The sequence below is a fragment of the Fundulus heteroclitus genome, chromosome 4, assembly GCF_011125445.2.
Source record: "Fundulus heteroclitus isolate FHET01 chromosome 4, MU-UCD_Fhet_4.1, whole genome shotgun sequence".
In the NCBI taxonomy this organism is placed as follows: domain Eukaryota; kingdom Metazoa; phylum Chordata; class Actinopteri; order Cyprinodontiformes; family Fundulidae; genus Fundulus; species Fundulus heteroclitus.
The window spans coordinates 37,385,482-37,400,140 of NC_046364.1; the positions used below are offsets into that span (position 1 = coordinate 37,385,482).

The following is a 14,659-nucleotide window of genomic DNA, read 5'->3' on the forward strand; positions in this document are numbered from 1 at the left end:
TATAAGAATGAATATACACAGCGGTGATAATGTCACAGAGGTTTTAATCATAAATTTGATGTTTAAATTCTAGTATTTACAACTACTCAGTGGCTTTGCCAATGTCTATATGAAAAATATGAAATAATTACAAATGCTAGCATATAGTGTGAGACACTAAAAGACAAATGTGACATAGTTTTGTACCCCTGAGACACACATACATCCACAGATAGCCACAACCAACAGCATGTAGGAATGGACCTAAACTTTAAAACCTAACCTAAATATTTTTAACAGCCATATGTCAGTGCTCTATCAGTCAGCACATGCATATGAAGACACAGAAAAATGTGCATTTACACACACACAGGCAGACACACCGGTAGAGGTGTAGACACACACACATGTGCACACAAAAGATCAAAACACTCCAGACTCTGGACTCGGGGAGTTAACCAAGCGTGAGAACCCAGCCAATATTTCCTCACCTTTAAAATCAACCCATAATGACGATAGAATAGGCCTGCCTATGGAAATATCTCACAGTGATGTGCAGGCACTCACATACACACGCATGTACACAAACGCATACATAAACACTGCCACAAATATACAGAAAGAAAACACACACACAGAGGGAGGTAAGTGGAGTGTCTTTGCTAGTTGGTCCTTTTAAGTGGTTCTGAGATGGGAAATCAGCCTAATGAGAGAGTAATAGTCAATGATAGATGGGTTAGGGCAGACAATCACTGCCCGATAAGCATGAAACTCAGCCTCCAGTGCATGCTCCTGTATGCCAGTGTCTGTTCAGGTCTTGAGAGGCCAGAAGGTGAATGGAAAACTATGCGCATCTTTTGTTCCACTCTAAGGAAATATATATATTCCTATACATTTCACCAAACACATAAACACACTATTAGAATTTAAATTACAATTTTTAGATAAATTAATGTGAATTTTTGAAATAAAAAAATAAAAACAACAGAAAGCTGAGGAACACAGGGACTTGGAGTCTGACCAGGGACTGAGAAAGAAAGAATTACTTCATATCAATCTGTCTATTAATCCTTTCAGTTATTCCTACATGTGCTTTATAAAGATGGCTACTCACCAGGGTGGGACCAGGTAAGTGATATGGAGTAAGGCCCTAAAACTGTCATGTTGTAGGGGGGTGGGATCCCACTGGGGCAGGACACTGGCATCTGTATAGCATATTTGTCACTCAAACCAATGCCACCTGCTGTACTAGCCTCCAGCTCATAGAAATACCTGAAGACAAAATTAGGTAAAGAGCAGTGGGATGAAGATGAGAAAGGGAGACAGGAGAAGCAGAGAGGTGACACAAAAGTGTTTGTTAGAGGTTCTGTTTCAATGAAAACTGTAAAACCACATTTATTTGTCCTTGCTTATCAGTTAATACCATACCAGACAGTTTTACTATTATGTGTCAAATGTAATCTGTAATCTCTCTGAAATTTGTCTTTGGTACACCGAATGTAGTACACAGTGTAGCACACACATGTGAAGTGTAAAGAAAAGGATACATGGTTTTCATATAAAAAAGCCTCTTTACTCTTACAGCCCTAAATAAAACCCAATGTGAGTCATTGTCTTCAGAAGTCAACTGATTAGCCCACCAGTCTTTAATTTATTCTCAGTATCACAACTTACTGGCTTGTCACGTTTCAGGAGGACAATGATGACACCAAACATGCAGCCGAAGTTACAGCAGAATGATCTAAATCTAATTGATCTAAGTCTAATTGAAAACTGGTTGCAAGACCCAAATATTGTAGCTCACAAATGCTCTCAATCCGACTAAGGTTGAGTTGTTACGTAAAGAAGACTGCATAAACATTTCAGTCTCTATATGTGTAAAGCTGATAGAGGCATATCTCAAAAAGACTTGCTATAATTGCAGTGAAGAGTGGTTCTTTAATTACTACTTTCTTCACTACTTTGTTTATCATATAGAATCCAATGAAATACTCTAAAGTTTTTGGCTCAAACGTAATTAAATGAAAAGAGAAAATGTTCAAACACTATGAATGTCTACTTAAAAGGTGATTCAGTATCAGTTTAGACGAATGTTATAAATGCAATTCCAAATTTATTTAAAATTGTGCCTAGCTATATTGGTTGGAAACTTTTTTTTTCTGGCTTATCTGATGGTTATTGTTAAAAGGGCAATAAGCGAAATGTCAGTATTTTAGATAGAAAGATAGTTTTGAGAAGAACTAAAGGTGTCTTTTTAGACGGCCTATGGTTAAACGTCACACACTATCTCTCTGTGTTGTTCTCCGATCTCTTGTTTACATAGCCAGGCCGGCAAAACGTTCTCTTGCTAACAGCATTATAAAGTTATGAATTACTTACTTCTTCACTAGACATGCTCCTCTGTTTTTCTGTATTTTTATTCTTTGCAAATAGGTTCATACAAGCCGTTGGGTGAGAGGCGTGGCTTGATACACACCTTGTTTTGGTCTACAGATAGTACTCTAATGGAAAAAAAATCTCTTATTGCTCCTTTAAAGGAGAACGGTGAACTTTCTGGTCACTCCAAAGTGTAAAAGGTCAGTAAGTGCATGTATGATCAGGCTGTTGTAATAAGCATTACTTGTTCATAGACAAAATAGTAAATGGTCCACACTTATATAGCACATTTTTTACCTCATCTTGGTCACTCCCAAATAACCGTTTGAGATGTAGATATCATGCAATGATTGTTGTGGATATTTGGTGATCCTAAGATGCTGAGCTTTGCTGCGGTAGTCGAACGGAGAGAGGTTTGGAAATTTTTTTTGTCCCTTAACATCCTGCTAGCTTTGAGCAGTGGAAAGGTATTAATCCTTGTCTAGTCTAGTGGCCCGGAAGTCATGGATTACCACTCCTATAAAACTCTGATCAACTTAAAAAAAATAAAGCATAAACGAGATTCAGTCATAAATAAATCTTAACATTGTTTTTGTCCCCATTATTGTTATTATTATAAGTGTTTGCTTAATAAACTAAATCTGTGTAAGATTACGAGACTAACAAAAGGGGATTTTAGTTTTTTTTTTTTTTTTTACACATAATAAAAAGGAATACTAACAAATATGGCCACATCGATATTTGATAAAAGAAACGTGTGCAAAAGTATCTATAAAAACCATTATCTCTCTAAACTGATAAACTATGATGCCACTTTTAGAGAATGACATTGCTTTCAAATAACCTCTAACAATTTTGGGAGAACATTTAATAATTTCACATGACACACGTGTGTGGATGCTAAAACAGAAACTATTGTGCAGTTTTATTTTTTCTTCCCTCTTTGTCTCTAAGGTGCAACTCTCTCTCTCTCTTTCATGTTTCTCAGTGCCTCTCTCGACCCCTTCTCCGCCTCTCCTGTTCATGACATCATAAGATAGATTTCCCTTTTAAGAGCATGTGGCTGCTTGGTGCCGAGTCCTACATTAACTGTGTAAGTGGGCCACCATTTAACATTAAAAGCCTTTAATTTGCTATAAACTCCAGCACACATGCATTAATAGACGCCGATGTTGGGTTATTGTTCATGTGCCGAGCGTTTTAAACAGGAGGCCATTAGCGCCTCAGCACTGGGTTAGAACGCACTCACGAAAACATATTAAAACTACTCATACGTTACTTTCGCACATAAGCAGAGACCCACAGAAAAACATAAATAAATACACATCAGTGGGACGCACCAGCCGAGGCGAGGAAAGAGAGAGAGGGACAGGCATCGTGGGAGGGAGGGGCTGAAGAAGAGACCGAGTGTGATGGAGAGGAAGAATTTTATCATGGCATACGGTTTCAGTGGGAGAATGAAGTTCAACACTTCATCATTGGAAGATATTTACCTAAATGTAAACACCGCCTTGGGATATCAAAAGTAAAATTGTGTGTGTGTGAGAGTGCATATTAGGTAATCAGAGAGTGGAGCATTTGCATCTGTTTGGATGGAAATCCGAGTGTGTGTGTGTGTGAGTCCTGCGGGGCCAGCCAGAGGGAATAGGTTAATTCTCTCGTCATCTTAGACACTTCCTGGGCTGCCCAAGCAAAGTGACAGCTAATCAACATTGTCATAAATAATCAATGGCCACTTTGAGCTGTCCCACGCGCGCACACAAAGAAGCACTGCACTGCACACTTGCACGCGCACACACGAGTCAACTCGGATAATGGGGCCGGTGCTCCCTGTGTAATTCTTGGCGCAGGGTTAAATTGGGAAAAGAAGGGAAAGAGGAAGAGAATGAGGTAAGAGGGAAATGATAGCAGGGAAGGGAGGGAAAGAGGCCGGGGGCTGGGGGGAACGGGAGGCAAGACAAGTGATGAGAAGCGAAGGGTCTGGACAGGAATGCCTTCTGGCAGACTATCTGGAATTAGGGAAAATTAAACGTCACACACACATACAGTCCTATCTCCTTGATTCCTTCCTTTTCTCTTACGTTCACACATGGGTGAGATGGAGCTACAGTGGGATGGTATCCCAACTTTTCTATTTGGGGTAGATAGAAATTGTCTCATAAGAGGGAAGGGTTAGGAGGAAGGAGAAAAAGTACCATTTCACACTTCTATAATTAATGCACACAATCAATTTGAAATAAAAAAGAGAAAAAGGATTAATAAAGGTTAAATGAAAATGAAGAGATAAATAAAATCTACGCTCTGCTGCCGTCTGCAAGCAAAAGCCAAATCTGATTCATGATTTTAATTCGCAGGCAGGATAATGTTTGTATCTGTCAGTGGTATGTCAAATATTTGCTCATTAAATGACGCAAACAGACATGTACAGAGCACAGCCCCGAGAGAGACATGGTTGGAATGATGGGAAAGATTTTAAATCGAGGGTGACCTCAACATAAACATAGATACAAACTAAGATACAGGCACTAAAAGTTAGCATTGATCCACATATGCACAAACTTTTCAAGCACGTCTTTATGTGTGTCCATGCTTAACCTGTGTTTTGGCAGGAGTCCAGTGTCGGTATAATTCTGGTCCCTGTGATCCCCGGTAAAAACCGTGCGACCGTCTCTTATAAGCCTGTACCGGAAGATGTGTCCATTAGGCTGAGACGGCTGATCCCAGAACAGTTCCACAGTGGAGGTGTTTATTATCAGGTGTCTGGGGCTTGACCACACACCTGGAGTAAGGCAGAATTTAGGAGAAGAGGGAGAAGAAGCGTTTCCACTGTGGTTAATTGTAATTAATGTCTATAATTATTTAGTCACTTATTTGTTTAAACAAAGTTTCTGTCATCTGTCATCTGAAAACGTAAATAAAAGAGAAGTTTCTAAAAAAATCTTCTGTTAAGATAAAAAATAAAAAGAAGCAGAATAAAACACCAAAAGAAAATTTTGGTGTGAAATGAAAACATTTATAAATAAAAAAAAATGTGGTTTAAAAATAATATAAACAGTATTATTAGAGAGATTGCTGAGAATACTGTGGAATTCTTAAGATCTAAGTTCTTTAAACGTCATAAAAATAAAATAAACTTATAAATCACACAGACTTTGGATAGGATTTTAAAATACTTGTAAAATAAAAACCTAGATGTTAACATAGCAAGGAGACAAAAAAACAATGAAAGGAAATACAAAAAAAATGTGTTGGAGAATTTCTTCAATAAAAGCCACAATTTTTGAACACCAAAATTAAAAAAGAAATAATATTGTCACTTATCATCAATTTTATATTTACAAGAAAAAAATCGTTTTCACATTAAACCAGGGAAAAAAGTAAATAGATTTCTACAAAAGGTGTGGGTTAAGTATGACTGTGTGTGAGGGTGCATACCAAGGGGCGAGGCTTGCAGGGTGCGTCCGGTGGATGGTTCGCTGGCTGCACATCCTACAGCCGTACAGGCTGCCACCACAAAGGTGTAGTCTGTGTATGGCTGCAAACCTGTAGCACACGGATAGGGATAAGCAAGAACTCAATGAAAATGGGTAACCCTCATGAGTATATAAGCACATACAAACCTTTCTGAAACATAGTTCTACTTTTTTACACTATCATGTATATATATATATATATATATATATATATATATATATATATATATATATATATATATATATATATATATATATATATATAATTTTTTTTCTTTTTTTTATTCTACTGACAGAGCAAGAGAAACCATAAATGTTCAGAAAAAACAGGGGGCTTGTCCTGTCTTTCTCTCTCCCTGAGCTCTTTCCACACTCTCAACGGATGGATCCATATCTGTCGGTGTTAAATTATGCATGCCATAACTCAATAATGAAACAACGTAAAGATGGGCAGCCGTGGAACTGACATGGGATAGGACTGGTCTAACGCTGTAATGTCATCAGCTTTTGATCTATGATAATTATGATACCTCTGTATGCATTTAGGCTACATTGTCCAGACATGATTTATTTATAGGCACCAGCTATGTGGACTAAAAAAAGAAAAGCAATAGAGCCTCTGAAAGGTACTCTAAGTCCAACAACATAAAAACAGGCATTTTCTGTATATTTTAACACCATAAGTTGCTAAAAATTCAATACAGCAAAAGATCTATTCGTACTGGAAACAACTTTTTCATGCAGATGTATATTTCATGCCTGGCTTTTGATGTAAGGGGGATCCGTGAGGAGGAATGCAAATTCTTAGTGCTGCCACGAGGGTTGACTGGGTATTTTATGGTCATTCACTTAACTGACAGCATACAACAGTTTGCAAATCAAATTCAAAGGAGAAATGAAAGAACTCAATTGACATTTCAAAAGGATGACTGCATAATATAGTGTGTTGACTTCTTTATTTCTGCTTTATTCTCACATTATAAAGGCACTGAGCTAATGTTTCACACTAATAATGACTTACATGAAAATAAATCTTTGTAGAGATGTAGTGAATGAATTATGATAATCCATGAACTTTACAATACATTTATTTATTTATTAAAATTTAACTTTCAATAGTCTAAAATGTAATGTATATTTTTTAGTAACAGAAAAGAAATATTTTTTTAATTCTGATTTATTTTAAAGCTTTGAAAATATTATCACCTACACCAAACTTAAATGAAATAATCAAACCAGAGTAAAAAAAAAAAAAATAAAAAAGAAAACAGTTCGTCATATATTGTATTATTTAAACATGCACATAATAGTCTTTAGGTATTAATGCCGGGAGGCCTGGAGACAAACAAACGTTGTCTCAGCCAATTAGGGCAAGCCCAAATCTCCCTATGTTATGCAGAAACGCACATGTGCAACAACTCATCTCAGCACTCATGCACACACAGACATAAAGTTCAAACCACAGCGGAAAGCTTCACCGCATCTTCATCACGTCTCTTTCTGCTGCTTGGCCTGCTTAACGTACCTCACAGTCTGCCACGCTTAGCCCAACCTCTGATCAATGCATCAACAAATGTGTGTGTGTGTGTGTGTGTGTGTGTTTGTGTGTGTGTGTGTGTGCGTGCGCAAATGTGCCCACCATGCTGTTCTGTATTTGGATTAATAAAAGAAATCTGCCAGCCATACAAAAGCGCTAAGGTTGAGGCATAAGGCTGTGTTACACTGTTTAACTGTCAAACTAAGTGTGTGTATTAGTGTGTGTGGGTGTGATCTACCGTAGTAAATGTATCCACACAGCAAGTAATGTCATTTGTTCCAACACTGAATGAGGCAGCAAGCCGTCACTAGATGTTCTTGCCCTGAAAGTCTCCATGCAGGAGTCCGAATGTAGCTAAATTTAAAACAGATGAGAGCTTTAACCTTCAAGCTACAACAATAATAATAAAAAAAAAACGAGGTAGAGATTTCTGGTTTGTCAAAATTATGAAATTAAATTGAATTTTTATGTAAAAAATAAAGTGATGAATTAATCATGAAGTAATTCCAGCCTGTGTGTTTGTTAGATTTCAAAAAGCCATTTTCATTAATTCCTCCCTGAATGAAATTGTAATAGTATCACCTAATTCAATAAGTTTAAATAAAGAGCTAAAACAGGCCCAAATATTTTTCCTGGTTCAATAGATGCAAGTGCCCACATGAAAACACAACTTTCAAAGTTCCTTAAAGAGATCCCAATTACCTTAAACATCCACCCTAAAGAGGGCAGTGTTGCTCTGCAGGAGAAATGAGAAACGACACCTTCGACTCTGAGTGTGTGTGTGTGTGTGTGTGTGTGTGTGTGTGTGTGTATGCAAGCGCGAAAAAAACAAAAACAAAAACAAAACGTGTCTTTGCATCTGTAAGCTTACACGTTTGCTTATGAAAAGACAGGGAAATATTCATTCATTTTAACAGTGATCACTAGAAAGTTTAAAAAACGGTGGAGGGGCCTTCAGATGTGAGGAACCTCACTGACACAAAGTGAGACAAGGTTGCCACTGTCATCGTGAGATCTGGACACAGCGGACATCTGTGTGTGATGGTGTTAGACATAGCGCAACAGAGACAGAAGGACTCTGGCAGGGGAAAGAGGAACAACTTCTTGCATCTAAGTGAAGTGTCAGAGAAGATGAAGAAGAGAACAAACAAGTGATACAATGCAGATTTTCTCTTACAGATTTGTTTAGTCCATGTTGGAGTTTAACTGATTTTAAATGCTGTTCAATTGACAGGTTGCCATACCCTGTTTGCATTAGTGAACGTGAGAGTGACAGAAGAATACCACCATAATCATACCAGCTACTTCAAAGTGAGAGACTGTCAGGAGATAGGCAGGAGGAGGAGAACGTCAAAAAAAGTCAAATCAAGGAAAATACAAGAAGGCAGAGAAACAGGAAGGAGAAGTTGGTACAATAAGCACAGGACAGGATAAAAAAGAAGAAAAAACAAACTTTATCCAGCTGAAAAGCATCAAAAACAAAAGAGAGAAGACAAAACAAATGAGGGCGGAGGAGAAGAGAGCTTTGATAACACCTCTCCTAAATAATTAAAAGTTTGCCTTCCTGTCTGTCCCTCCTTGATGCAGGGGCTCTGAGCTGCAACAATAAGTTCAGGTTTACACACACACACACACACACACACACAAAGAAGTGCCTGAAAGATGTACTCAAACTGTTCACGTAACATTTACTCAATACAGAGTATTACGTTCTTCTGGGCCTAAATGTAAAACTATATCTGGATGTTTAATAATAAATTCAACATATTTGTTTGTTGTGCTGGACTGATTTTATGACATAAACTCAATGAATTTTAAAAAGCAGAACTAGGTGTAGAGGTATGGCTTTAATGCAGATTCTTTTTCGAAGTCTAAATATTACAAGCTCAAATATATGTTTCAGGTGCTTTTAAAAAGTATTTTCCTGCTTACAGATTTCCTTTCTTTTGTCACATCTGAGTGTTTCAATACACAAATGTTAATATGAGCCAAATATAACACGAGTAAATACCATAAGCTGTTTTCAAATGAAGGTTTGAATTATTAAGGGAAAAAGAAATAATGATTAAAGAGTGCTCTATGTGAAAAACTAACCTTAACTTCCTGTTTAAGGTTGTGCCACAACAGATCAACTAGATTTTAGTACAGACATTGACTATGCCTCTCCCATGCCTTCATTGTTTTTTGTTTAACCGTGCAGAGGTGGACCTGCTATTGTGCTTTTTGATCAACGGCTTGCACCACAACTCAAGTCCAACATTCTCCTTCAGGATTTTCTGGTACAGATTCTGAAGCAGCAAAGCATCCCCAATTCATCACACTTCCAGCACCATAATTTAATGTAAACGGGATGCTCTTTTTCTGAAATACTGTAAAAATGTAAAAGGAAGACTCCCATCTTCCAAACTATTTAATTTTGTCTTATTAGTCCACAGAATATATTCCAACATAATAACTTGGACATCGTCAAGATGATTTTTTGGCAAATGTAAGACGTGTGCCTTGTTCTTTTCGCTCAGCAGTGCTTTTCTTCTTGGAACTTCCCAACAGATGCAGTTTTTACCCAGCACATTTGTTATTTTTAAATCTTGTACACCGGCATCAATGGAGGCAAGTGAGGCTCAGGGTTGCTTTGTGAATTTCTGGATGAGTTGTCTATGTGCTCTTGCTGTAGGTTTGGTTAGCTGACAATTCCTGTCAAGGTTCACCACTGTTGCATATTTCCTTGATTTGTTGATAATGGCTCTCATTCTGATTTGCTGGAGTCTCAAATCTTTCGAAATTATTTCATAATCCTTTCCAGACTAATAGATGTCATTGACTTTGTTTTTCAGCTGTTTTTGAATCTCTTTAGATGTGTTTCTTTTTTAGATCTCTTTGTGTGCTTCACATTGTCAGGCAGATTCATTTATATTTTTCCTTTAAAAAACTTGAACAATTGTTTGTTTAGGCCTGAGGTCTGCAACTTGTGATTCAAGAGCTGCAAGTGGCTCTTTGGACCTTCCACAAATGTACTTTTACTCACACTTTATATTAAACTTTTTCAGTTTCTTTTCTCACCTCCGCTGGTCGTTGCAGACTCACTCGGCTCCACTACTTCTCCTTGTTTACTCATTGTGCGCATGGGCAAAATCGTATTTTCGAACAAGTGGTCTTGTTATGGTAAATATACACAAAACCACTTTGTTTACTAACTAAAACAAGGTGAAAGACACACAAAGATAATGGGCCTCCCGCCCATTGACAGCTGGAGATAGACAACAGCACCCCTCGTGACCCAACAAGGGATAAACATGTTAGAAAAGGGATGGATAGATGTAATAGATTGATGGAAGTTGTTTAAGATTCTCAGTCATCCAGGTCACGATCAAGACAAAAAAAGGTTAAAAAGGACTTCTATTCTGAAACTGAAGACATTTCGCTTACAATACGGGAAGCTTTCTCAGTCCAAAATGTCTGGAGTAGCAGTGGTGTTATGAGCTTTATAGACCCACTTGAAAGGCCTTGTTAGAGCTTGGATTCGCATGTAGATTCACCTGGAACTGATCGGGCGATCACTACTCCAGATATTTTCAATTGACCAAGCTTCCTGAGTGGAAAGCGAGACGTCTTTAGCTTCAGAATAGAAGTCCAGCTGTTATATTTTTAACCTTTTTTTAAAAATGTAATAAGGCCAACAGGGTGCGATAATTTAATAGGAAAACATTGTTTGGAACCAGAGTGAACTACCGGCAAAGAAACATAGAAAGGCATAGAACATGACGTGGCCCCTTTAAAGCATTTGGCCAGAATATTTAGGTAACTGAGAATATTTTTGTCAAGCTTGAAGGTGTCTGTCACCATGTTCTCAGTCCATGGTGGACATTGGAAGTTGGTGTTCCAGCATTTTTCAATTTATGAAAAATAGGCTGTATCCCTGGTGAATCTGCTTGGGATGCACAATGTATTGCAAATTTATAGTTATTTCCATTTTACTGAACACAATATCAATGTAGTATGAACTGTTTAGATAGTGATAAATATTAGCATAATAATTAAAAACCCAGTATTGAGGCACCCCAGGCAAGTAATATACCTGATGACGCTTGTTGTTTAATGCAGCATAAAAATATTTTAGAAGGTAAAAAGGTGATATAGTGCTAAAGTCATTAAGATATAAAAACTAAAATGTGCATATTGTATGAATGCGATGAAACAAAAGCAGAAAGACATTAAAAACAATAGAAAAATTATTTATCGCAAATCATCGTTTTAACAGCATTCACCAACATTATTGAATATTCCACGTTTTACTGTTATCATACAACTCTAATCAGCTGTAGGAAGACTTATATTGAACTTTCTGAATGGCTTCTTCAAAGCTCTGACCTCAACTTTAATGACAGCTGATGGGCTGTCATGACTGGCAAAAAGTTTATCCGGTGTCAGGAAACCAACTAATTACAATGCACTTTACCATTTATTTTTAAAGAAGCATAGTGGTCAAATATTCACTTACGATTATTGCAAAAACGTGTTCATGGCTCAAGAAATAAATGGAAGAGATGCAACTTTTTATGACATTTACCCAAGTATTAGTGGGATTGGATGAATATATTTGAATATACAATGTAAAACTTTGACTAAGAATGGATTGGGGAATTTAAACTTTTGAACTGAAATCTTGTTCTTAAAAAGCAATGAAGTAATATATTAAAAAAAAAACAGTTAGAATGCCTCATTAAAAGCCCCACATTATTCTGACAAACCTACCAATGACGACTGCATGTGAACCTCTGGCCACAACTGCATACACATATGCACAGATTATAATATACCCATCTTTGTCATGGAAAGGTTTAATGTCTTCCTGCTTTAATGTCTTTAATTGCAGGTAAATTTTGGCTTCTTGATACCATTTTTGTTTAGTTTTGAGTTTTGAGTCTGCGGGTCTAGTGGAGTTGCATTAATAAATAAAGGAACATACTCAATTCCCTGCTGTTCTGAATTAATAACGACGCTGCAAAAGACCAATTAAACACATGATTAATGCCATAATCTATATAATTGCAGGCAATATTTCATTGGGAGCTAATGATAGCAATACTTAATATTGATTCACATGGGGTGTTGCTGTACAGTAGTGCTTAATTCTCTCTATGCAGTGTCACTTTTTAAAAACGGGTAAAAAAGCCATTAGAGTCTTTTTCCTAAGGCAATGAGCAGATAAAGAGAAAATAGTAGACAACATAAATTGCGTTTTGTATTTTTAGAGACATGTCTGTTTTTTATTTAAACAATCCACACCAGGCTAAAACTACCACACTCTTTCTAATAGTTTTGTGGTAAAATACACCCATGAGAGTTTTTTGGAGTGACACCATTTCTGAGATAGAAAAACTTTAATTTCCAGGAAGGAAACAAATGATCGTAGAACGGATGTGGAAAGCCAACCATCTAAATACACAGTTCATACGTTTAGTGTGTTATAGGGTGTTAGTTGTATGATGCAAATATTTCTTTCAACGTTTTTACAAGAAGAATATTCAATCAGGTGGGATATTTTGTCAGACAAACATTTTCCCTAATTCAATAAATTTTAACAACACGTAAATGAGCAATATGAAATCAACATTTCTTTCTCCTAATAAAAGTTAATTCCACCACTCTGTGTGGTTTAAATGAGTGTGTGGATGAGAGGTCTTTGAGCATCTGTCTCTGACAGAGAACCACTGGAGAGACGCAGAGGAAGATGAATAATGGCATATTAAACATTAAGGATGAGAGAATAGCACAGCTATTATTTCTGTTCATATTTCATTGAAAACACTTAGATTCATTCATCCATCTTTTTATCTGTCTTCTTTCTTCCTCTGTTTCTCCTTTGCTCACTGTTGAAATGTACCCTTCAGTTCACTTTTTGCTCTCAAGTTTGTGTTCTTCCTCCCTTTACTTCTGTATACTTTGTTTCCATAAATCCAGACGCTTTGTAACCTCTTAATGTTTTCTTGATTGATAGTTATTCAGACTTTTTCAAGGTCTTTCAAAGCTTTTCTTTGGGCTTTGGCTGCATTTTCAAGCATTTTCTGTCCAGTCCTTGTAACTGAACCTGACCGCAAATTGTACATTGTACCAAATGGGACACATATGCAAAAAGGTAGAGGATGACAAAAAACATACTGGAACAAGAAAATCTATGTAACGCTTGCTTAAAAGTCTTTGAAAGTCATGTATTAAAAGAAAAAAGTGAAATAAATCCAGCAAAGACCTGAGAGAGAAATTTGCCATCTTCTGTATGCCAAATTTTTTAGATCATTTTTGGGAATCCTCTTGTTGGTGCTTCAACAAGTGTCAAAAGTGTCATATGCTTTTTTCATAGAGTAGATTAAAGGAATGGGAACAAACTGTCTCATAATATGCTTTCAGTAGCCAAATACCTATAGTTTGTCCTTTTTACAGTTTTAACTGCAGTTGAAAATGTCCTCATCAGAATTATTCGTCTAGCCAAAATACCCTTTTCCATGTCAGAACCTCAATGCGTACATAATTTTATGACCTTGGCACTCAGAAAAATTAAAAAGGTCTGGTACAAATGCTTGTCCACACATGTCAAATTCTTTTCCCATATGGGACATCTTTTGAAAAATATTACATGATTAGTTATAATTTATTCTATTAAAGCATTATCCTTCAAGATACGTCTGTATTTGTATTCCCTGAAATTATTATATGAATGTGAAAAAGTCCATGTCATGAGATAGCACTCTGTCTAAAGAGATTATTGACACTTTTGTTTTTTTCTCAGTCTAAATAATGTGTTTTGAATTCACAATTAAACAATACATTATTTTCATAGTAATGTGATGTATCATTCATGTTACCTCAATTCCACATGTGATTGGTTGATCACCTTCTTATGACACCCCCTAACCCAGAAGTGCATGCTTCTGGACAAAGCAGACGCTTGTTTTACTAAGGAACCTCAAAAACGATCAAGTTTGTTCCAAGCAGAGTAAGAATTATATAAATATATATTATTGTTTTATCATATAAACCAAGTGTTTCTGTTTTTGTGTATAGTTGTATGAAATTCCAACTTTGCTCTATCCACCTTGAAAACATTCAGTGTCTCTTTAAGCAAGAAACTCGTTTCTGAATCCACAGTCAGGAACACAGACATAAAAAACTCAGTTCTAGAAGAGACCAGGAGCCTCATTTGTAAAGCTCGCGTACACCCAAAATGGGGCCTGAAACTTGTGTAAGTCACTTTTTACGTCAAAGTTGGGATCTATAAAAAAAAAAAAACTTGATGGAA

The 14,659-nt window shown here is 36.7% G+C and overlaps 1 protein-coding gene across 1 annotated transcript in view; it reads right to left on the bottom strand.

Annotated features, from left to right (window-relative positions):
• Positions 1–14,659, bottom strand: part of ush2a (Usher syndrome 2A (autosomal recessive, mild)) — a 292,843-nt gene that overhangs the window by 33,235 nt on the left and 244,949 nt on the right. Inside the window, exons 68-70 of the mRNA XM_036135732.1 lie at positions 5,791–5,898; positions 4,951–5,134; positions 1,094–1,251 (exon numbers count right to left, since the gene is read on the bottom strand). Coding sequence (XP_035991625.1) covers positions 1,094–1,251; positions 4,951–5,134; positions 5,791–5,898 — 450 coding nt within the window. The remainder of the gene's footprint in view (positions 1–1,093; positions 1,252–4,950; positions 5,135–5,790; positions 5,899–14,659) is intronic.